The sequence below is a fragment of the Bombus affinis genome, chromosome 15, assembly GCF_024516045.1.
Source record: "Bombus affinis isolate iyBomAffi1 chromosome 15, iyBomAffi1.2, whole genome shotgun sequence".
NCBI classification, from domain to species: Eukaryota; Metazoa; Arthropoda; class Insecta; order Hymenoptera; family Apidae; genus Bombus; species Bombus affinis.
In genome coordinates this window covers 9,824,526-9,846,780 of record NC_066358.1, presented here as the reverse complement: position 1 = coordinate 9,846,780, position 22,255 = coordinate 9,824,526, and the positions used below count along the sequence as shown (strand labels likewise).

General features: G+C 41.1%; 1 protein-coding gene across 50 annotated transcripts in view; it reads right to left on the bottom strand.

Annotated features, from left to right (window-relative positions):
• Positions 1 to 22,255, bottom strand: part of LOC126925100 (microtubule-associated protein futsch) — a 35,480-nt gene that overhangs the window by 5,107 nt on the left and 8,118 nt on the right. The window contains exons 4-14 of one of the 50 annotated variants that reach the window (XM_050740278.1): positions 20,749 to 20,847; positions 20,440 to 20,612; positions 20,133 to 20,290; positions 19,600 to 20,011; positions 13,065 to 19,469; positions 8,719 to 12,986; positions 8,341 to 8,592; positions 7,963 to 8,214; positions 7,711 to 7,836; positions 7,459 to 7,584; positions 17 to 7,332 (exon numbers count right to left, since the gene is read on the bottom strand). In XM_050740278.1, the coding sequence (XP_050596235.1) occupies positions 17 to 7,332; positions 7,459 to 7,584; positions 7,711 to 7,836; positions 7,963 to 8,214; positions 8,341 to 8,592; positions 8,719 to 12,986; positions 13,065 to 19,469; positions 19,600 to 20,011; positions 20,133 to 20,290; positions 20,440 to 20,612; positions 20,749 to 20,847 (19,587 nt within the window). Of the gene's footprint in view, positions 1 to 16; positions 7,333 to 7,458; positions 12,987 to 13,010; positions 19,470 to 19,599; positions 20,012 to 20,132; positions 20,291 to 20,439; positions 20,613 to 20,748; positions 20,848 to 22,255 lie in introns of all 50 variants that reach the window. The other 49 variants (XM_050740293.1, XM_050740290.1, XM_050740306.1 and 46 more) reach the window with 49 other exon arrangements.

Sequence of the window (22,255 nt, the reverse complement as noted above, 5' to 3'; positions counted from 1 at the left end):
ACTGACATCGACCTACCGAGATCTTTGTCTTCCCAAGTCCTCTTAGCTTCCAACAAAGCATCATAGACTTCACGACTTGGCTCGGTACCGCTGAACACGTAATATCTCGCGCGAACTCTCTTGAAGAATTCCAACGATGTGTAATAGGAGTTTCCATGATGAGGTACATAAGTAAGATCCACGTAGACGGGTTGTACTTTATTCTTCGAATCCTTCAGCTTCTTCTCGTTCTTGCCCGGACTCTCAGAGCGTTTCTTGTTCTTCAGATTCTCCGATAGAACTTTTCTCGCTTGTTTCTTCTCCTTTTTCGGTGTTCCGGGTGTACCCTTGTTAGAAATTTCATTGGTCACAGGAGCTGGTGAAGGTAATCTCAATGGCTCACCCCAGTCGTTAATAGCGTCGAAATTTAGTCTCATATTGTTATCGGAATTCGTGTTTCTGAGGTTAAACTTGTGCGGTGGAATAGGAGAAGGAAGCCCCAATGGAGTTCCCCAACCATCTAACGGATCTTTCTTCGTGTCAGACTTCGGATCCTCCTCTTTACGATCGTCCGATTTACCATCAGAATCTGACGCTTCTCGACGAACGCTACCGTTGGTGTATCTCGCCGAGATAGTTTTACCCTGTGGCTCAGTTTCTTTAGCTTCCTTTTGATCCATCGACAGAGCTTTCTCGAAGTCGAGTCCAGCCTCGTCGATATATTTCTTCGGATCAGATTTCTCCTTGTAATCACCGGCATATTCTTTCTCCACCATGAAACGTTTGAACGTGTAATCACCTTGATCTGTCAGAGTGGAAGATTCGCCGATCTTCTGTATGCTGCCACTTGTTATATCTTTTTCAGATGGTAGTTCACCATAAATGCTGCTGCTCATCGCGCTGCTCATAAAGTCGCTAGATGTTTTTTCTTTCTCTTTTTCTTGCAAGGAACGTAGAAGGGAGCTTTCGGGACCCAAAGATTCCGTCATATCCTTGCTAGGTAAATATTCATCTACCTTCACGTCCACTTTCTCCGCCAATATCACCGTCTCCCCTTTTTCGTTTGTGGTTTCCGTGACTTCTCGGGTCGTCGTCACTATCTCACCGTCGTCGGACACTGTCTTGGTCGTGGTGATGATCGTTCTAATCACCTCTCCCGATCTGAATCCTTCTGGAGTTCCAGTTAAAGACCTACCTTCGGATCTTCGGTCCGGTGTAGTTCTTCCTGACAGAGAAGGAACGTCGGAAGCGATATCGCGTACTTGAGGAGGCATCGAACGTTTATCTATCGGCGTATGCTTCGTTTCTTCCTTTACGAATTTCGCTTCAGATTTTTCTTCCGCTTCCTCAACTTTCTTCTCTTCTTTCTTCCTTTCCGTAGACTCTTCGGTCTTCGTGGTTCTAATAGTAGTTTCTTTGATTATGGTACCTTCGTCGCTTAAAAATTCACTTTGCTTACTGGCTTCGGTTGTCATTTTTTCGATAGCCTCTCTGATGTCCTTCTCCGATATTTTACCACCCGTTTCGATGATAGTTGTTGTTCCTTTTTTAACGTCGACGTGCATACCCGACAGAATGTCCGATGTCAGACTCTCTTCGCTCAGTTTTTCGCCTCCTGTAATCACGATTTTCTTCGTTTCTGTTCTCACAGTTTCGACGGTCGATGGGATAGTTTCTTTGCTCACGATTTCTTTTATCGTTTCGAGATCGTCTGTGTCGGCCATCTCACCCTCGGGAACGATTATCTCGCGCTTTATGACTTTCGTAATCACCACTGGATCATCCTGCTCGATGATCTCCCGCTTTATTACCTTACGAATCGTTTCGGGTTCTTCTTGATCCGACACTTCTCGTGTCACGATTCTTTTAACCACGATCACCTTGCCATCTGGCGAAACTTCCTTTTCTTCGGTTGGCTCTCCTTCCATCTCTTCTTCACCTTTGATAATTCGTTTTTCCAACTCCTCGAACTCAAGCCTGGCCGAGGGTACGGATTTACTCGCGTCTACGTCTGATTCGATTACTTTTCTAATTACTTCCGTTTTACCCGTCAGTTGCGCGTCTGGTTCACCAATTTTACTTTCTTTCAGTACAGTAACTATCTGAGGTTTTGCTTCTACAGTGTGCGTAACGGATGATTTCTGGGTTACCGTAGTGGTGATGGTGGTGGAAGTACCGATACTCGTAGAAACTACATCTTTATCAGGCGAAATATGACCGGTTGGTTTACCGGCAGATTTATCTTCTACTTTCTCTACGGTGGAAGCTGTAGGCTCGGATATCGAATCGGGAGTTCCATCGCGAGTTATGTCTGGCGTTGATTTTCCTGATAACGTTGTTATATGAGTCGTACGTATCTCGGTTACTCCGCCAACGAACGCTTTGTGGAATTGGCTCTCGTAACTTGTCGAATAATCCGTCATCGATGTTTCTATATGGCCTTCGCGTTGTCCCGAATATTCCACCGTTTTGTAATCGTAAGACATTTTACCTTCTCCGTGGTCGGGTTCGTATCTAAGCTCTAGAGATTTTTCGTAACGATAGCCATCTTTGCCGTAGCTGTCATCTGGCTCGTCGTCGTGATAATACACCTCCACGTCGATCACGGATTCTCGGGTAAGTTTTCTCTTCAGAATTAATTCCTCCATTATTTCTAGAATAATGTATCGAGGTAAAGATGATCGGACGATAATTTCTTCTAGAATTTCTTCGGTGATTTTCTTTCCTTGCTTAATGTAGTCTTCTTCGAGAAGTTTCTCAATTTCGATTCTCTTCTCTTCTGAGATCGAAACTTCTTCGTCGATATGTGGCTCAGAACGTACAGGGCTATCTTGAGTAGATTTATCAGAAGCAATCAGTTCGGAACTTACGCTAGAACTTATCGAATGATCCGACTTCTCCATCTTTTGCTCGGATGTATCTAAAACTGAATCTCTGTTGAGTTTCCTCGTCATAATAATTGTCTCTATGATAGTCATTACTGTCAACTCTGAGACTGAATAAGTTCTAATTATTTCTTCTATTACGACCATTGTGATCTTCCTTCCCTTATTTATATATTCTTCTAAAATATACTTTTTAATATTTGCTTCTTTCTCAGACGCTATTCTCATCATATCTTCTCGATCGACCTGCGTTTGGTCCATTACAACATTTACAGGGAATAATTTATAGATATCATTCATTAATAGCGATTTATCTTTAGTTACCTCTGTCGTAGAAACGCTTATTTTCGTAAAATCGTCCAGTTTAACTGGCGTCTTTAATGCCCCATCCTTTTCGACTGATTTCCGAATATCAATCTGTTTCTCTTCGTCATCTAACTTTTTACTATCGATTTCTTTTCTTTTATCGCCTTCGTCTAAATCAGCGATGCTGGGAGACTTTGATTTGTCAGACAAATCTTTAGCTTCTCCTGAAACACTTGTTATACTGGGAGATCTGGATTTCTCAGTTTCTTTTATACCAACTTCCTTCAAATCAGGTATCTCGCTAGCAATGCTAGGAGTCTTTGATTTATCCTTAGGTTCTGATAGGACACTTGTTACACTGGGTGATCTGGATTTTCCAATGTCTTTAGCTTCAACTTCCTTTACATCGGAAACGTCACCAGCGATGCTTGGGGATTTCGACTTGTCTGATACATCTCTCGAGTCCACCGTTGCACTTGGTATACTTGGAGATCTGGATTTCTCAGTATCTTTTGTTTCAACATCCTTTATGTCGGGAACTTCTCCAACGACACTTGGAGACTTGGATTTGTCCGCTGCTTCCTTTGGTTCACTTAAAACACTTGTTACACTAGGAGATCTGGATTTGTCTTTTACGTCAATATCCTTGAAATCAGGCGTGTCGCCAGCGATGCTAGGCGACTTGGATACATCCGATTTACCCGCTACATCCTTAGATTCCACTGGAACACTTGGTATACTCGGAGATCTAGATTTCACGATATCTTCCAATTCAACTTCTTTCACATCAGGTGCCTCGCCAGCAATACTCGGTGACTTTGATTTATCCGATACATCTTTAGCTTCCTTCGCAGCACTTGGTATAGTTGGCGATATAGGTTTGTCAATAGATTTCGTCTCAACCTCCTTTAGGTCAGGTGATTCACCAGTAATGCTAGGTGACTTTGACTTATCTGATACATCTTTCAATCCTACTGAAATATCTGTTACACTTGGGGATTTAGATTTGTCCGCGGAATCTGCAATATCTTTCAAATCTAATATATCACTGGCAACGCTAGGGGATTTTGATTTATCCGTTAAATCCTTTGCTTCCGCTGGGGCACTTGTTACGCTAGGTGACCTAGATTTATCAGCATCCTTCGTGGGAACATCCTTCAAATCGAGTGCCTCGGCAACAATGCTGGGAGACCTGGATTTATCCTTCGATTCATCTGTAACACTAATCACACTGGGAGACCTAGATTTCCCAATTTCTTTAGCCTCAACATCCTTCAAATCAATAGCTTCGCCGGCAATACTGGGCGATTTCGATTTATCTACTGTTTCTTTTAGTTCCACTGAAACACTTGTTATGCTAGGAGATCTAGATTTCTCCATATCTTTCAGATCAGGAACTTCACCTGCAACACTGGGAGATTTTGATTTATCTGATACGTCCTTTGATTCCACAGGAATGCTTGCTATACTGGGAGATCTGGATTTCTCAACATCTTTCAAATCCGGAACTTCGCTAGCAACACTGGGAGATTTTGATTTATCTGATACGTCCTTCGATTCCACAGGAATGCTTGGTATACTGGGAGATCTGGATTTCTCAACATCCTTCAAATCGGGAACTTCGCCAGCGACACTGGGAGATTTTGACTTATCTGATACGTCCTTAGATTCCACAGGAATGCTTGGTATACTGGGAGATCTAGATTTCTCAACGTCTTTCAAATCGGGAACTTCGCTAGCGACACTGGGAGATTTTGACTTATCTGATACGTCCTTAGATTCCACAGGAATACTTGGTATACTGGGAGATCTAGATTTCTCAACATCTTTCAAATCGGGAACTTCGCCAGCGACACTGGGAGATTTTGACTTATCTGATACGTCCTTAGATTCCACAGGAATGCTTGGAATACTGGGAGATCTGGATTTATCAACATCCTTCAAATCGGGAATTTCGCCGGCGACACTGGGAGATTTTGACTTATCTGATACGTCCTTGGATTCCACAGGAATACTTGGTATACTGGGAGATCTGGATTTCTCAACATCTTTCAAATCGGGAACTTCGCCAGCGACACTGGGAGATTTTGACTTATCTGATACGTCCTTGGATTCCACAGGAATACTTGGTATACTGGGAGATCTAGATTTCTCAACATCTTTCAAATCGGGAACTTCGCCAGCGACACTGGGAGATTTTGACTTATCTGATACGTCCTTGGATTCCACAGGAATACTTGGTATACTGGGAGATCTAGATTTCTCAACATCTTTCAAATCGGGAACTTCGCCAGCGACACTGGGAGATTTTGACTTATCTGATACGTCCTTGGATTCCACAGGAATACTTGGTATACTGGGAGATCTAGATTTCTCAACATCTTTCAAATCAGGAACTTCGCCAGCGACACTGGGAGATTTTGACTTATCTGATACTTCTTTCGATTCAGTGGAAACACTTGGTATACTGGGAGATCTAGATTTTGCAACATCCTTTAAGTCTTGAGCTTCTCCAGCAACACTGGGAGATTTTGACTTATCTGATACGTCCTTCGATTCCATAGGAATACCTGGTATACTGGGAGATCTAGATTTCTCAACATCCTTTAAGTCGGGAATTTCATCAGCAACACTAGGCGACTTTGACTTATCCAAAGCGTCCTTTACTTCAGCCGGAATACTGGTTATACTGGGAGATCTAGATTTCTCAATATCCTTTAAGTCAGGTACTTCTCCAACAATGCTGGGTGACTTTGATTTATCCGTGACTTCTTTCGATTCCGTTGATGCGATTGATATACTCGGAGATCTAGATTTCTGTGTATCTTTTATATCGGCGTCCTTTACATCAGGTATTTCGCCAGCGATACTAGGAGTCTTTGATTTATCTGATGCGTCTTTCGCTTCAGTTGGGACACTTGTAATGCTAGGAGATCGAGATTTCTCAATATCTTTTGCTTCAACATCTTTCAAATCAGGAACCTCCCCAGCAATGCTAGGCGATTTTGATTTATCGGATGTGTCCTTTGTCTCAGTTACAACACATGCAACACTAGGAGACCTGGATTTTTCAGCACTTTTTGCATCAATTTCATCTAAATCAGGTTTCTCGCCAGCAATGCTAGGTGACTTTGATTTATCAGTTGGTTCCCTCAGCTCGGCTGAAATACTTGTTACACTAGGAGATCTAGACTTCTCAGAATCTTTTACGCAAACGTCTTTTAATTCTGGAATCTCACCTGCAATGCTGGGTGACTTGGATTTATCTGGTGTTTCTTTCCGCTCAGTAGGGACACTTATCACACTAGGAGATCTAGATTTCTCAATATCTTTTTCGTCAATCTCCTTTAAGTCAAGAGTCTCACTAACAATACTAGGTGACTTTGACTTATCCGAAAGCTCCTTCGTTTCAACTGCGATACTTGTTACGCTGGCAGATCTGGATTTATCAAAATCTTTTTCATCCACTTCCTTTAGATCGGCAATATCTCCTGCAATGCTTGGTGTCTTGGATTTATCAGTTGGTTCTTTTGGTTCCGTAAGGACACTAGTTACGCTAGGCCTAGGAGACCTAGATTTGTCAACATCCTTTAAGTCAGGTTCTTCACCAACAACGCTAGGAGTCTTTGACTTATCTGATACTTCTTTAAACTCCGCTGAAATACTTGTTATGCTAGGAGACCTAGACTTCTCGATATCCTTTAAATCTGGTGTTTCACCAGTAATGCTAGGAGTCTTTGACTTATCTTTCAGTTCCGTTGAAATACTTGTCACACTAGGAGATCTGGATTTCTCAATATCTTTTGTTTCGAGTTCTTTTAGATCTAACGTATCACTGACGATGCTTGGTGACTTTGATTTATCTGATATATCTTTAGTTTCTATTGGAGCACTTGGTATACTCGGAGATCTAGATTTCTCAGCACCTTTCGCTTCAACGTCCTTCAGATCAGGCGTTTCACCAGTGACACTAGGAGACTTCGACTTATCCGATACATCTTTCGCTTCAGCTGGGACGCTTATTACACTAGGAGACCTAGATTTTTCAATTTCTTTAGCTTCAAGATCCTTTAAGTCAGGTGTCTCGCTAGCGATACTAGGAGATTTCGACTTATCCGGCACGTCCTTTGCTTCGGATGGGACACTCGTTACACTGGGAGACCTAGATTTTTCTATTTCTTTAGCTTCAATGTCCTTTAAGTCAGGTGTCTCGCCAGCGATGCTAGGAGATTTCGACTTATCCCGCACGTCCTTTGCTTCAGATGGGACACTCGTTACACTGGGAGACCTAGACTTCTCTATTTCTTTAGCTTCAAGATCCTTTAAGTCAGGTGTCTCGCTAGCGATACTAGGAGATTTCGACTTATCCGGCACGTCCTTTGCTTCGGATGGGACACTCGTTACACTGGGAGACCTAGATTTTTCAATTTCTTTAGCTTCAAGATCCTTTAAGTCAGGTGTCTCGCCAGCGATGCTAGGAGATTTCGACTTATCCCGCACGTCCTTTGCTTCAGATGGGACACTCGTTACACTGGGAGACCTAGACTTCTCTATTTCTTTAGCTTCGATGTCCTTTAAGTCAGGTGTCTCGCCAGCAATACTAGGAGATTTCGACTTATCCGGTACGTCCTTTGCTTCGGATGGGACACTCGTTACACTGGGAGACCTAGACTTTTCTATTTCTTTAGCTTCAATGTCCTTTAAGTCAGGTGTCTCGCCAGCGATACTAGGAGATTTCGACTTATCCGGTACGTCCTTTGCTTCGGATGGGACACTCGTTACACTGGGAGACCTAGACTTCTCTATTTCTTTAGCTTCAATGTCCTTTAAGTCAGGTGTCTCGCCAGCGATGCTAGGAGATTTCGATTTATCCGGTACGTCCTTTGCTTCGGGTGGAACACTCGTTACACTAGGAGACCTAGACTTCTCTATTTCTTTAGCTTTAATATCCTTTAAGTCAGGTGTCTCGCCAGCAATACTAGGAGATTTCGACTTATCCAGTACGTCCTTTGCTTCGGATGGGACACTCGTTACACTGGGAGACCTAGACTTTTCTATTTCTTTAGCTTCAATGTCCTTTAAGTCAGGTGTCTCGCCAGCGATACTAGGAGATTTCGACTTATCCGGTACGTCCTTTGCTTCGGATGGAACACTCGTTACACTGGGAGACCTAGACTTCTCTATTTCTTTAGCTTCAATGTCCTTTAAGTCCAATGTTTCGCCAGCGATACTAGGAGATTTCGACTTATCCGGTACGTCCTTTGCTTCGGATGGGACACTCGTTACACTGGGAGACCTAGACTTCTCTATTTCTTTAGCTTCAATGTCCTTTAAGTCAGGTGTTTCGCCAGCGATGCTAGGAGATTTCGACTTATCCGGTACGTCCTTTGCTTCGAATGGGACACTCGTTACACTGGGAGACCTAGACTTCTCTATTTCTTTAGCTTCAATGTCCTTTAAGTCAGGTGTTTCGCCAGCGATGCTAGGAGATTTCGACTTATCCGGTACGTCCTTTGCTTCGAATGGGACACTTGTTACACTGGGAGACCTAGACTTCTCTATTTCTTTAGCTTCAATGTCCTTTAAGTCAGGTGTCTCGCCAGCAATACTAGGAGATTTCGACTTATCCGATACTCCCTTTCCTTCGGATAGGATACTCGTTACACTGGGAGACCTAGACTTCTCTATTTCTTTAACTTCAATGTCCTTTAAGTCAGGTGTCTCGCCAGCGATACTAGAAGACTTCGATTTATCTGACACGTCCTTTGCTTCAGTTGAGACACTTGATATGCTGGTGGACCTAGATTTTTCCATATCTTTTGTTTCAACTTCTTTTAAGTCAGGAATCTCTCCAGCAATACTAGGTGTCTTTGATTTATCCACCGGTTCCTTTTGTTCAGCCAAGAGACTTGTGACGCCAGTGACACTAGGAGATTTTGACTTCTCCATATCTCTTGCCACAATATCCTTTATATCGCATACCTCGTCAACAATACTGGACGACTTTGACGCATCTGATGCGTCTTTAGATTCTCCTGAGACGCTTGTTATACTGGAAGATGCAGACTTCTCATCTTCTGCCTCTGCATCCTCTAAATCTGAATAACGAGGGAATTTATACTTAAGTTTGTCGACCTTTTCTTCAACCTCCTTTAGGTCCTTCGGTTCTTCTAAAACGCTCGGTGATATCGGTTTCTCTTTTCTTTCTTCCGCTTCCGTAGGGAATTTACTTTCCTCCGTTGGTGATTTTTTATCAATAGCCTTCGAATCTGGCTTCTCTGCAGGACTAATTGGTGATTTCGAACGATCTGTAATAGCCTCACGTTCTTCGGTAGCACTCGTTATACTTAACGCCCTAGCCTTGTCTATTTCCTTTACATCGATCTCTTTCCACTCACGCGGTTCAGTAGGAATACTGGGTCGCTTTGATACATCCAAAGGTGCCTCTGATTCTATCGGTAATTTTTGTTTATCATCAACTTCTCTTAAATCTAGTTTTGCACTGGGAATTTCTGTGATGTCTGCTTTCGAAGGTTGTTCAAGAACGGGACTTGTAGTTGGAGTTCTAGGTTCCTCTGGTGTTTTTCTTTTCTTGGATTCTTCAGCCTGACGTTTAGAAACATCTACTTGTTCTTCTATCTTCTTTTCTGCTTCTACGGTAGTTATCTCAGATTTTTCCAACTTTGTCAAATAGACAATCGTCTTTTCTACCATTTTATCCTCGCCTACCTCTTGCAAATCCTCTTTATCGCTAGGTGCCGGAGAAGGAGATTTTTTGTCTGCTTCTTTCTTTCCTAATTTGTCCTGGTCAGTAATAATTGCTGGCTTAAGGTCTGTGATTGGTTGTATCTTTTCTGCTTTGATAGGTTCGAAATCAATTGGTTTCTCTTTTAGTTCTGGACTCTTTTCAGGACTCTTTTCAGGACTCTTTTCAGGACTCTCTTCAGGACTTTTCTTAGGTGAAATACCGACACGTTCTTTCTTGTCTTCTTTTTCATCACTTACAGGCATCTCAATTTTCCTATCAACTTGAACAACTTCTTTAATTACTTCTGTTTTCAAACTTTCCAGCATTCCAATCTTTCTTTCTGGAACTATCGTTTCGAAAGTTGACTTTAGAGGTTCTATATCTTTCATATCAGAAGTCTTCGCCGATTCTTCCGGTGATTTTGCAAAAATAGTTTCCGCCGGAGAAACATCTTCCGATCGAAGCGACTCCGGTGATTTCGATGCAACGATGTCGAGACTTTTCTTACGAATTTCATCATCGACTTTAACTTTTTCTTGAATCAGCATCGGTTTCTCTAACGCTTCTTTAATCATTTTTCCATCTAATTCTTTTTTGTCAGCAATGGTATCCACTTCTTTAGTAGCTATATCAACAGATGGTTCGATTGTTTCAATCTTCCTAGTCTCTAATTCTTTCTTTTCGACTTTTTCACGAACGGTTTTAGCCATATCCTCTAACATTTCTGTTTGTTGTTGCAAACTGGGAGACTTTGAAACTTCTGATTCTATCAGAGATGGAGAAGTGCTACTCTCCGCTTCTTTTGGTTTACTAGGTACCGCCTTCTCTAAACTGTCTTCGAGATCACGTGAGTCACGAGTGTCAATCGGTGATTTATCCAAGCTGTCTTCGGGAGTTACCTTTCCGACATCTTTGATTGATGGTGACTTGTCAGAAATGCTATCTTTTTCTGGAGAACTGATTTCTGAGTGTAGAGAGTCCTTATCTAGAAGCAAAGAATCTTTATCAGATGTTGATTTGACAGATGCATCTTTAAGAGAATCATCAGGTGTAACAGTTTTTTGGAGCGCGATAGTACCAGTTGGGGAAATTTCAATTTCTTGTCCGCCATCTTCGCTGCTTGCTGTAACTAACATCCTTCGAACAGCTGCAGCATCATCTTCAGGCGATTTCTCAGGTTTCTTTTCTTCTTTAACTGCAACTGGTATCTCTTTGAGTGGCTCTTCTTTTCGAGCCAACGATAAGTCTTCAAGAACAACTTTCTCAATTTTCTTGTCACCTTCGAGCTTTTCTATTTTGGGAGATACTTTCTCATCCTTTTGAGTTAAATCTTCAGGAGCAACCTTCTCCATTTTCTTGTCATCTTCAATCTTTTCTACTTTAGGAGATATTTCTTCATCTTTCTTAGCCAAGTCTTCAGGAACAACTTTCTCCATTTTTTTGTCATCCTCGATCTTTTCTATTTTGGGAGATACTTCTTCATCTTTCTTAGCTAAGTCTTCAGGAGCAACTTTCTCCATTTTCTTGTCATCTTCGACCTTTTCTAGTTTGGGAGATACTTCTGCATCTTTTTTAGCTAAATCTTCAAGAGTAACTTTCTCAATTTTCGTGACATCTTCGATCTTTTCTGCTTTGGGAGATATTTTCTCATCTTTTTTGGCTAAATCTTCAGGCGCAACCATCTCCACTTTCTTGTCGTCTTCGATCTTTTCTACTTTGGGAGATATTTTCTCGTCCTTTTTAGCTAAGTCTTCTAGAGTCACTTTCTCAATTTTCTTGTCATCTTCGATTTTTTCTACTTTGGGAGATACTTCTTCATCTTTCTTAGCTAAGTCTTCAGGAGCAACTTTCTCCATTTTCTTGTCATCTTCGACCTTTTCTAGTTTGGGAGATACTTCCGCATCTTTTTTAGCTAAATCTTCAAGAGTAACTTTCTCAATTTTCGTGACATCTTCGATCTTTTCTGCTTTGGGAGATATTTTCTCATCTTTTTTAGCTAAATCTTCAGGCGCAACCATCTCCACCTTCTTATCGTCTTCGATCTTCTCTACTTTGGGAGATATTTTCTTGTCATCTTCGATCTTTTCTACTTTGGGGGATACTTCCTCATCTTTCTTAACTAATTCCTGAATACTCTTCTTACGCTCCACTTCAAGTATTTCCGGTTTCTTTTCAACAAGTTCTTCCTTCGGTACGCGATCAACAACTTCCGATTCCGGAATTTTCTTGGAAACGTCGATGACTGCCTCCAATTTGTCTTCTCGCTTTTCGTCTTTTGTTAATGAAATTTCAGTAGGCTTGATTTCATCCATGATTTCCTTTTGAACAGGTGACTTTGGTTCAGTCACCTTTTCCATCGGTCTCTCTTCTTCTTTCATTTCTATTGGTTTTACTTCTTTCTTTTCCACTGGTTTCACTTCTTCTTTCTTTTCTACTGGTTTCACTTCTTCTTTCTTTTCTACTGGTTTCACTTCTTCTTTCTTTTCTATCGGTTTTATTTCTTCCTTCTTTTCCAATGGTTTCACTTCTTCTTCCTTTTCTACTGGTTTCATTTCTTCTTCCTTTTCTACTGGTTTTACTTCTTCTTTCTTTTCTACTGGTTTTACCTCTTCCTTCTTTTCCATTGGTTTCACTTCTTCTTTCTTTTCCATTGGTTTCACTTCCTCTTCCTTCTCTACTGGTTTCATTTCTTCTTTCTTTTCTACCGGTTTTACTTCTTCCTTCTTTTCCAATAGTTTCACTTCCTCTTCCTTCTCTACTGGCTTCACTTCTTCTTTCTTTTCCACTGGTTTCACTTCCTCTTCCTTCTCTACTGGTTTCACTTCATCTTTCTTTTCCACTGGTTTCACTTCCTCTTCCTTCTCTACTGGTTTCACTTCTTCCTTCTTTTCCATTGGTTTCACTTCCTCTTCCTTCTCTACTGGTTTCACTTCTTCCTTCTTTTCCATTGGTTTTACTTCTTCTTTCTTTTCTATTGGTTTTACTTCATCTTTCTTTTCCACTGGTTTCACTTCCTCTTCCTTCTCTACTGGTTTCACTTCTTCCTTCTTTTCCATTGGTTTCACTTCCTCTTCCTTCTCTACTGGTTTCACTTCTTCCTTCTTTTCCATTGGTTTTACTTCTTCTTTCTTTTCTATTGGTTTTACTTCTTCCTTTTCTACTGGTTTCACTTCTTCCTTCTTTTCCATTGGTTTTACTTCTTCCTTTTCTACTGGTTTCACTTCTTCCTTCTTTTCCAATGGTTTTACTTCTTCTTTCTTTTCTATTGGTTTTACTTCTTCCTTTTCTACGGGTTTCACTTCTTCCTTCTTTTCCATTGGTTTTACTTCTTCCTTTTCTACTGGCTTGGCTTCTTCCTTCTTTTCCAATGGTTTTACTTCTTCTTTCTTTTCTATTGTTTTTACTTCTTCTTCCTTTTCTACTGGTTTAACTTCTTCCTTCTTTTCCACTGGTTTTACTTCTTCTTCCTTTTCTACTGGTTTAACTTCTTCCTTCTTCTCCATTGGTTTTATTTCTTCTTTCTTTTCTATTGGTTTTACTTCTTCTTTCTTTTCTATGGGTTTTACTTCTTCTTCCTTCTCTACTGGTTTCACTTCTTCCTTCTTCTCCAATGGTTTTAATTCTTCTTTCTTTTCTATTGGTTTTACTTCTTCCTCTTTTTCTACTGGTTTAACTTCTTCCTTCTTTTCTATTGGCTTAAATTCTTTTTCTTCTAGCTTTTCTAATTCTTTCTGAATAACTTCTTTTTCCGCCACTAGTTCACCGATTGAACGTTTCCTTCTTTCTTTTTCTATTGTAATCACATCCACTTGTTCTTCGGGTGATTCAGTCTTCTGCTCCTTCTTCTCTTTAGCTTCGTCTAAATACTTTTCTATGGTATCAAGAGATTCTGGTACTTCGGTTACTTTAACTTCCTTTTCTTTCTCTGTAACTGGTTTTACTTCGACAGGTAATTCTGTCTTCCCTATTTTTCCCTTTGTCTCGTGAACGAATTTTTCGTCAGCCTCAATAACTTCACTTATGGTATCTTCCACAGCTTCTTCAGCATATTCCCGCTCGCGTGATTCGTCTGATTTTGGTGAAATAATACGCGATGTATCTTCCAAAGGAGTAACAGTTACATCACGTACTTTATATTCTTGTTCGACGGCCTCAAAGTCGTCGCCAATGTCTTTTTCCTGTCTTTTGTCGATAATTTCTTTTAGAGATACCGGTTTTGTAGGTATTGTGTCCTCATAGTCACGAACCTCTTTCGGTTTTGTGGATGATTTTTTAACGTAACTTACAAAATCATCTTCTTCTTCTTCTTCAGCTGACAAACAAACGGATTCTTCTTCGACGCCGAGTTCTTCTTTATGTGGTTCAGAAATTTTAGCTTCTTCTTTGGGTGATTTCATCTCTTTTTCCTTTGAGATCTCTTTTTCCTTCAAAATCTCTTTTTCTACAGGAGATTTTATTTCTGGTTTCGCGACCGATATAACTTCGATTGGTGATAATTTTTCTTCCTTTTTGTCTAATTTCGATGGTGCTTCCATCTCTTCCTCCTTCGTTTCTTCTTTCTTCTCAGCTTCTTCTTTCTTTGCTTTGGTATCAATCGGTTCTAGTTCGGAATCAAACAAACCATCAGTTTTAACATCGACTAACTTTTTAACGATAATTTCCTGAATAATACGAATTATGATCACTTTCGGGACAGTCTTCTTGATGGAAATTTCTTCGACGATTTCGATAGTTATGCATTTTCCTCTTTTTATGTATTCATTGATAATATACTCTTCAAGCTCCATTTTCAATTTCGGAGTGATAGATTCTTCCAATTTTAAGATATCAACGTTATCGACGACATCCTTCTTTGAAAGACCCTTTCTTATAATAATCTCTTCGATAATATAGATAACACGCTCCTTTGGAACACCTTTAACAATTGTAATGTATTCTATAATCTCAATAGTGATTTTCTTCTTCTTAATCACAAGTTCTTCAATAATCTCTTCCACAATACGATCTACCTTATCGACAATAGCTTTTATTTCAGCGGGTAATTTAATCGAGATTTCAATTTGTTTACTCAAGTCCACTTTGCTTTCCTGCATTTTATCTGTAACAAATTTCGGTGAAGTTGGTGTTGAGCCAGGAGAAACCATTACAATCTCCGCTTTGGCGGGAGAAATCTTTTGCTCGAAACCTATTACAGGCTCTTCTATAGCTGTTTGAACTTTCTCCTCTTTTTCGATCGGTGATTTTACAGTTTCTTTCACGCAAACGTCTTCCACCCCAGCTTCCAGTACGTCCACCTTCAAAGACAAATCTTTAACTTCGGGAGCAATCTCTTTGACATCTTTCATCATTTCTTCGCAAATTTCCTTAACATCGCGCTTATCTTTCTCTTCTTTCGGAGATATAATTGGCTCTGTTTCTTTGACAACTTGGACACAAGGTTCTTCCTTTGTTTCTGCAACAAGTTCTTCGGCTTCCTCCTGGTACAAAGAAATTTCCTCGGTAATTCCAACTTTCGTGGGTATCATAGGAACCTTAGTTTCCGCGACAGCTTTAGGCGGCGACACAGCTTCCGCCACAGGTTTAGGTGGCGACACAGCTTCCGCCACAGGTTTAGGTGGCGACACAGCTTCCGCCACAGGTTTAGGTGGCGACACAGCTTCCGCCACAGGTTTAGGTGGCGACACAGCTTCCGCTACAGGTTTAGGTGGCGACACAGTTTCTCCCTTTTTGATTGGTTCCTTGAACAACAACTTGTCCGAGAAGACATCGTCCTCTTTCAGAACTTCGGCAACCTTACGCACGATTTCGGTAACATCTCTAACTTTGTCCTCGATGTCGATACCAGCTGTTCCAGCAAGAACCTCTCCAACGTCTAGAACAGCTTCTTTAACATCTTTCGTAGGTATTTCTTCTTCCAAGTGTTCCGCTTTTGGTATTTCGAATTTCACCTTTTCAGGCTCTTTGCTTTCGGGGGATGTGCCTTCGATATGTGGCTTAATCGCTTCCAACTTCTCCACCACACCTTCCAGAGTGTCCTTAACGACATCCTTCGTTAATGGTACCTCTCGTGTCAAATCAGCTGTTTCAGCGGCAATCTTCTCTTCCAACGACTCCAAAGAATCCCTCAAGCTGTCCTTTACTGTTTTAAATTTCTTCGAAGCTTCTTCCAACAGTGCCTTTATTTCTTCTGCTTCTTCTTCGACTTCTTCTGCAAGCTGCTCTTCCTTCTTAGCTTTAATCTCAATCTCCGGTGACTTTTCCATCTCTTCTGCGACCTCGACATCTTTCGACGGAACTTCGCTTGGTTTCGCTATTTCTTTTTTCAATTCAATTTTTTCTTCCTCAATGGGTTTCGATACCACCGACACTGGAGATTTCCTTTCTTCTTTCACAGCCTCTTCCTCAGTAGGTTTAATTTCTTTCTCTTTAATTTCGAGTTCTTTTACGTCACGTTCTGTTACAGTCACACCCTCGAGTTTTTCCTTAGCCATCGCGATGGTTTCTTCCGTGATCGAAGCAGCCCTCTCTTGTATCTTCGGTTCCACTTCAGGAACTACTTCCTGGACTTTCTCAGTAGGTTTACCAACTTTCAGGAATATTTTCTCAACATCGACTTCTTCGAGCACAGTCTTCTCTTGTACCTTTGCCTCTTTCGGAGAACTGGACTTTGACGAAGACTTTTCATCGACGTCCTTCTCTTGTTCCTTCTTTGATTTCTTGGTTAATTTATCGATACCCTTTTCAAACTTATCGGCAACCTTGCCGAAGAAGCTAAAAACTCCTTTTTGTTCCTTAACAGGTGGCGTAGGTGGTTCTTTGACTTCATGTGTTGGTACCGGTGCCGGTACTTGTGGCTGAGGCTCTGGTTCTTGCTGTGGTTGTGGCGGTTGTACCAATGCTGGTTTTTCCTCTTTGTCCTTCTCGAAATCTTCCATTCTGTACAATTTAGGATCTACCTCTTCGTGGACTGGCAAATCAGCAACTTCGTCTGGTGTTTTTACAATGTCGCGTTGAAGACACTGTACAGCTTGACGAACATCAAACACTTGAACGTCTGGTTTTGTAGTTACCGTTGGAGGTACGGTTCGCGAAGCAACGACCTCTTCTTTAACTTTCTGTACCACATCCTTCTCTTTCACTTCCTCGATAATGTGTTTCTCGTCGATATCTTCTTTGATTTCGTCCAGAGGTATACGCTCATCTTCTGGAAGTGTCGGCGCTGTGGTTGTAGCACCAGATTCCAAAGTTGAAATTCGTTCTTGCGATTCTTCTAATTTTTCTGGTATTTGTTCCTTTTGGTCAGCTTCGGGTTTCAAATCAGTGTCAGTGGTTTTCTTCTCGGAAGAGTCCAACTTATCAGGGCTCAAACTCGAAGGTTCTTTGGTAATGTCCTCGCTATCCTTCTTACCGGAATCGTCTTTCTCTTCTGGTTTTTGTTGGATTATTTCTGCTGCGGGGGCAACTATTTCTTTAGCCTCTTCTTCCAATTGCTCCCTACGATCTGGTGACAAATCAATTGGCTCCGCCTTCTCTTCTTCGGCTTTCAATATTGCCTCCTTCGCTTCCAATGGTTTTTCACGCTTCTCTATGCTCTCGTCCTTCTCTTTCTCCTCCACTTCTTCCTCGGCACCTTTTTCCTTCACCTGCTCCATATCCTTTAGCATCTTCGCCTTCTCAGATTCAGCCTCGTCCAAAATATGCTTCTGTTCACCTTCGCCGCTCTGAGTAGAGTCTTCTATATAATCTTCCTCTTTTTCAACGATCAAATACTCATCGATAAGTTCTCTCTTAAGTGCATCTTCCATGTCAGCTTCGATTATGTCATCGTCCGTGATATCTTCTTCTTTCTTATCAGTAAGTTCTGCTGTGATTTCATCATCTCCTTCGGAACGATCATCTTTTCGTGTTTCTTCGATAAGATCTGCTTTTTTAAGCACTGCTTCGATCTCTTCGACTACTTCTCTTTCTTCCTTTAGATCAGCCAACACTTTGCTTTCGATAGAATCCAAAGAAATATCTTCCGATTGTTCCATTAGACTCTTCTCTACGAGCCTAGCTCCTGTTTCAGCTTCGATTCCAGATGGTGTGGATACGGTTGAAGAATCGGCAGTACCTTTGTCGCTCTTCGCTTTGCGAACGACGCCATCTTTGTCAGACTTAACAGAGGTTGTTGGAGTGCTACGAGTCGACTTCGCTGGACTACCAGATACTCGAACTTTACTCGGACTAACTGGTTTTGGTCGACGGCTAAGCGGTTTTCTGTCCATTGGTTTTGGTTTGGCTGGTACTTTGACCATGCCAGTGGTTATAGCCGATTCGATATTCTTCTGTTCAAGTACTTTTCTATTATTTGCATCCTTAGTGCTTTTCGCTGGTGGTGCAGCTGCTGCCTTCTGGGTCTTTGCTTTAGTCACGCTCACTTTCGATATCTCTGTCTTTGTGGCAACTCCGTTTATAGTTTTCTTAGGGGTCGTTGGAGAAGATTTTACTATCATTCCAGCGTCCTTCTTTTCTACGGGAGATTGTTTCGCTTTTTTATCGGTTACCTTTGCCTTTGTTTCAATTTTTCCAGGTTTAACGCCCTTTGGTTCTTTCGATTCTTTCTTTTTGGCTACTTCTTTTGGTTTTGATTCCTTCGTCGGTGGAGTTATCTTTTCTGTTTCTTTCGGAGGCTCGATCTTCTTCTGGACATCCTCCTCGCGTTTCTCTAATTTCTCCTCTATCTTTTCTGGCTTCTCCTTGCCAACATCCTTCTTTACAATCTCCTTCTTCGCTTCCTTCGCTTCTTTTTCTATCTTTTTACTCTCCTTCTCCACCTCTATCTTCTTGTTCTCCACTATTTTCTTAGGCTTCGTTTCAGCTTTAACAGGTTTCGTAGGAATAATCGATGTCGCTTGCGTCTTTGGAGGTAATTCATCTGTAGCTTTCGTTTTTATCTCAGGCGATTCTTTTTTCTCTTTCTTCGCCTCTGTGCCTAACTTCTTCGAAGCTTCTTTTTCGCTAATCAGGCCCAATTTCTGTTTCGTGGGTTTGTCTCGCAGGGTAGCTAATGACGCAGACGGCGAGAGGCTCTTTGCAGAACAAACAGGATGCTTTAAGAACTCCAGGTGTTTCAATCGTTCGAAACCTTCGAAGATCTTCTGTTGAGGCGTACTTCCAGGAAACAATATTCTCGTAATTGTGTCTTCGGGGTTTGCGGGTTGCCAGACTAATAACGCGCATATGGAGACCAAATTCTGGATCGGGAAGGTTAAATTGTTCGAGTCTTTCTTGTGACTACCGGCAAAAAGTTTCGAATCGGCGGCGTGCCATCTCGCCAGAAATTCTTTAACTTCGCGACTATCCTTGCTGGGGCTTAACACGTACATGTCCAACGTGCCGTGACCTACTTTATGATAGAGATTGATCGGATCTGGGTCTCTGTAGCACGGATGCGCTCGCAGGCTGATGTGACGCAGATTGACAACCATCTCTTGGCCAATATCGGTGAGATTTAGTATCAGAGGATCGATATCTTTGTCCCCGTCCGGTGAATTGGATTGTCTTCTCTCCTGTTACGCGAAAGAACGCAACATCGACAGTTTTAATAAACGTAATAAATTAATCAAGCTTGATTAGCATATATTCTCAAGTAAGAAAGTGTAGAATCGACAATTTTGTTTATAAATTAACGATACTTACGATTAGGTTGCAGAAGAAATGTCCGATTTGAGGATAGACGTGCATTTCTTTCTTCTTGCGGAGCACACTGGACATGCCTCCAACATTACTATTATTTATTCTAGTAACTAAGACAGCATCGAGGCGGTCCAAGTGTCTAGTAAAGTCCCAAAAACAGGCCTTTCTGGCGAAACCACCGTCCACCAACATGTTAAAACCATTTATGCCGAAGAGCGCGGCATCACCTTGACCGCCAGGGAAGACATACAATGTTGGGTGACTAAATCTTATGTTGCCTACGACATCGGATGGTTCCATAAGTTGGTCCAGTGTCTGGGCAACCAAATATTGTCCAATGTAATTCGTGAAACTTGCGATGGCTGGTAATCCAGCGGTGAGAACGTCATCGGGATTTACTCTTACTCGGCAAGGTCTGTATCATGGCAAATATAACACACATAGATGAATTATTTAACCGTCGCAGACTCTTTATAATCTTAAAATACGATCTACGTCGATATTAAAACGTCGTTCGAAGTAAATAGGATACAAACCTAGTACAAGCTTCTTTGGAAAGTCTGTTTGTTGTCCAATCGCCGACACTCGCGCAATGAATGTCTACCGTGACACTGTTTTCATACGCACGAAGAACTCTTTGCACTTCGTGTTCACTGAACGCATCCAGGAAATCGGCAAGGCTAAAGGTTCCATCCTGGACGCGTGTCATTTGAACGTGATCGTTAGTATCAGTGGAAACAGAAATGTACAGACTATACTAGATGAGCTTAGTAACAGTTTTGCATGTTAAGTTTCTATGTTATGTTTCGGAACGTATTATGCTTATGTAGAATTGGCACGTACTTGCAGTATCCAGGAACCATTTCCACTGAAGGTATAGCCACCGTGTATAATGTGTCGGTGTTTTGTAAAGCTTGCGAGAAGGTTACGGATACATTGTAACAGTGTATTCGTTTGCGGGTGAATCAGAACTTCGGTAACGAGGTTCTCGGTAGCGTATTGGATCAGTCGTTCGCCTGAAAATTCATTTCTCTCAACGAACGAAACGATTTACGACGATCTATATAGTACGTTCTTGGCATTCGGAATAATAGCGAACGATTTACATTCAACGATTATATTTATCTTATAATCGCGCATTTTAATTAATACCATTTCTTGCTTCTTCCCCTTCCGGAGCTTGCGCTACCAACGCCAGTAATTCTTTTTCTAAATCTACGTGACAGCTATCCTTATCCCACGACAAGAAACCTGAAATCCAAAATTAGAAAATATTACCGCAAAGGAAGAGATTACGTAAGGCTCGTCGATATCTTCCGTTTCAATTAGAAAAGTGGAAAAGTCTCTTTTATCAGGACTTAAGATCCCAAAGGTAAATGATCGAAATAGCAAGTTATAACGTCGTACACAACTACCTAAGAGTCTGCACTAGGTTGGCTTCGTAAAGTGAGGATGATTCAGGGCTGAATAACGTAAGGTGAAGGTTAAGAAATCAAGAATTGTCTTCTACTCGAACGTCGACTCGTCGATTCTATTAATGAGATGAAAGTCTGCATCATATAAAGTCAGGATTTAGTAGAACCTATAACTAAACATATAACTACTTTCCGAGCAAAGAAACGCTCGATAAACGTTGATTACCGGCAATTTATCGAATATATTTTCAGTCGAGCGTATTCCCACATTCCCCTCCTTCGCGGCTCTTTCAAGAAAATATACAACAACAGATAAAAGATCTCTTCCAACGTAAATTATTGTAGAAATAATCGCAGAGGGTGGAAAATTGTCTATAAAGTTATACGTGTAAGATCGATGAAATAAGTTAAGATTAAAGGAATTAGACGTTGAATGAACAATCGACGTAAGAGAAAGAAAAAAGAAAAAAGAAAAGAAACGAATATGTCGATAGCACGAATGAAACAGGAGTTTCTATGACGTCACGAATACCGCACCCCGTCACGTGGTTCGGCGGTAGCCGGCGATCGATCGCACATCCTGCACCCACTCTCTATTGCCACCTCTGTTACTGTTATTTTATCTTTTCTACGTGAAATCCATTTCCAGCAGCCAGCCGCTTAAAAAACAAGCATACGCGATTGCATAAATAATAATAAACGAGCGTATGGTAGAATAAATCTGTCCTAGAATAAATATTTATTATAAATAAACTACGATTTAATAACGGCATTGTTCTTTAATTATATACAGACAGATAAATTAACGTTACAATCGTAATGTATCGGCTGGTTTTTACTTGTCAAGCTTGCGACGAAAATCTTACGAACAAATTGAATATTACATTTATTCTGTAGCAGTAACGAATCGAGAGAGGCAGAGAAATAAATCATAGAATAAATCATGGTAAAGCGTTTCCAATCTGCGTTGAAGCGAGCAGGTAATTTTTATTACAAAGTGGAATAAGCAACATGACAGACCAGATACCATAATTCCGAAGGATCGATGATATATTGGTAATGGTACGACCGTATCTCGATACTAAGAGATGTTAAATTTTCAGCGCGTAAAATCTCACTTGTTCGATAAACATTTATGAAAAACAAAAGTAATCATAGTCGACCAGTGCTTGCTTTATTGCGAGAATAAATTTATTCCGATAAATGGGCGCGCACACGTGCAACGGGATTATAAATACGAACAA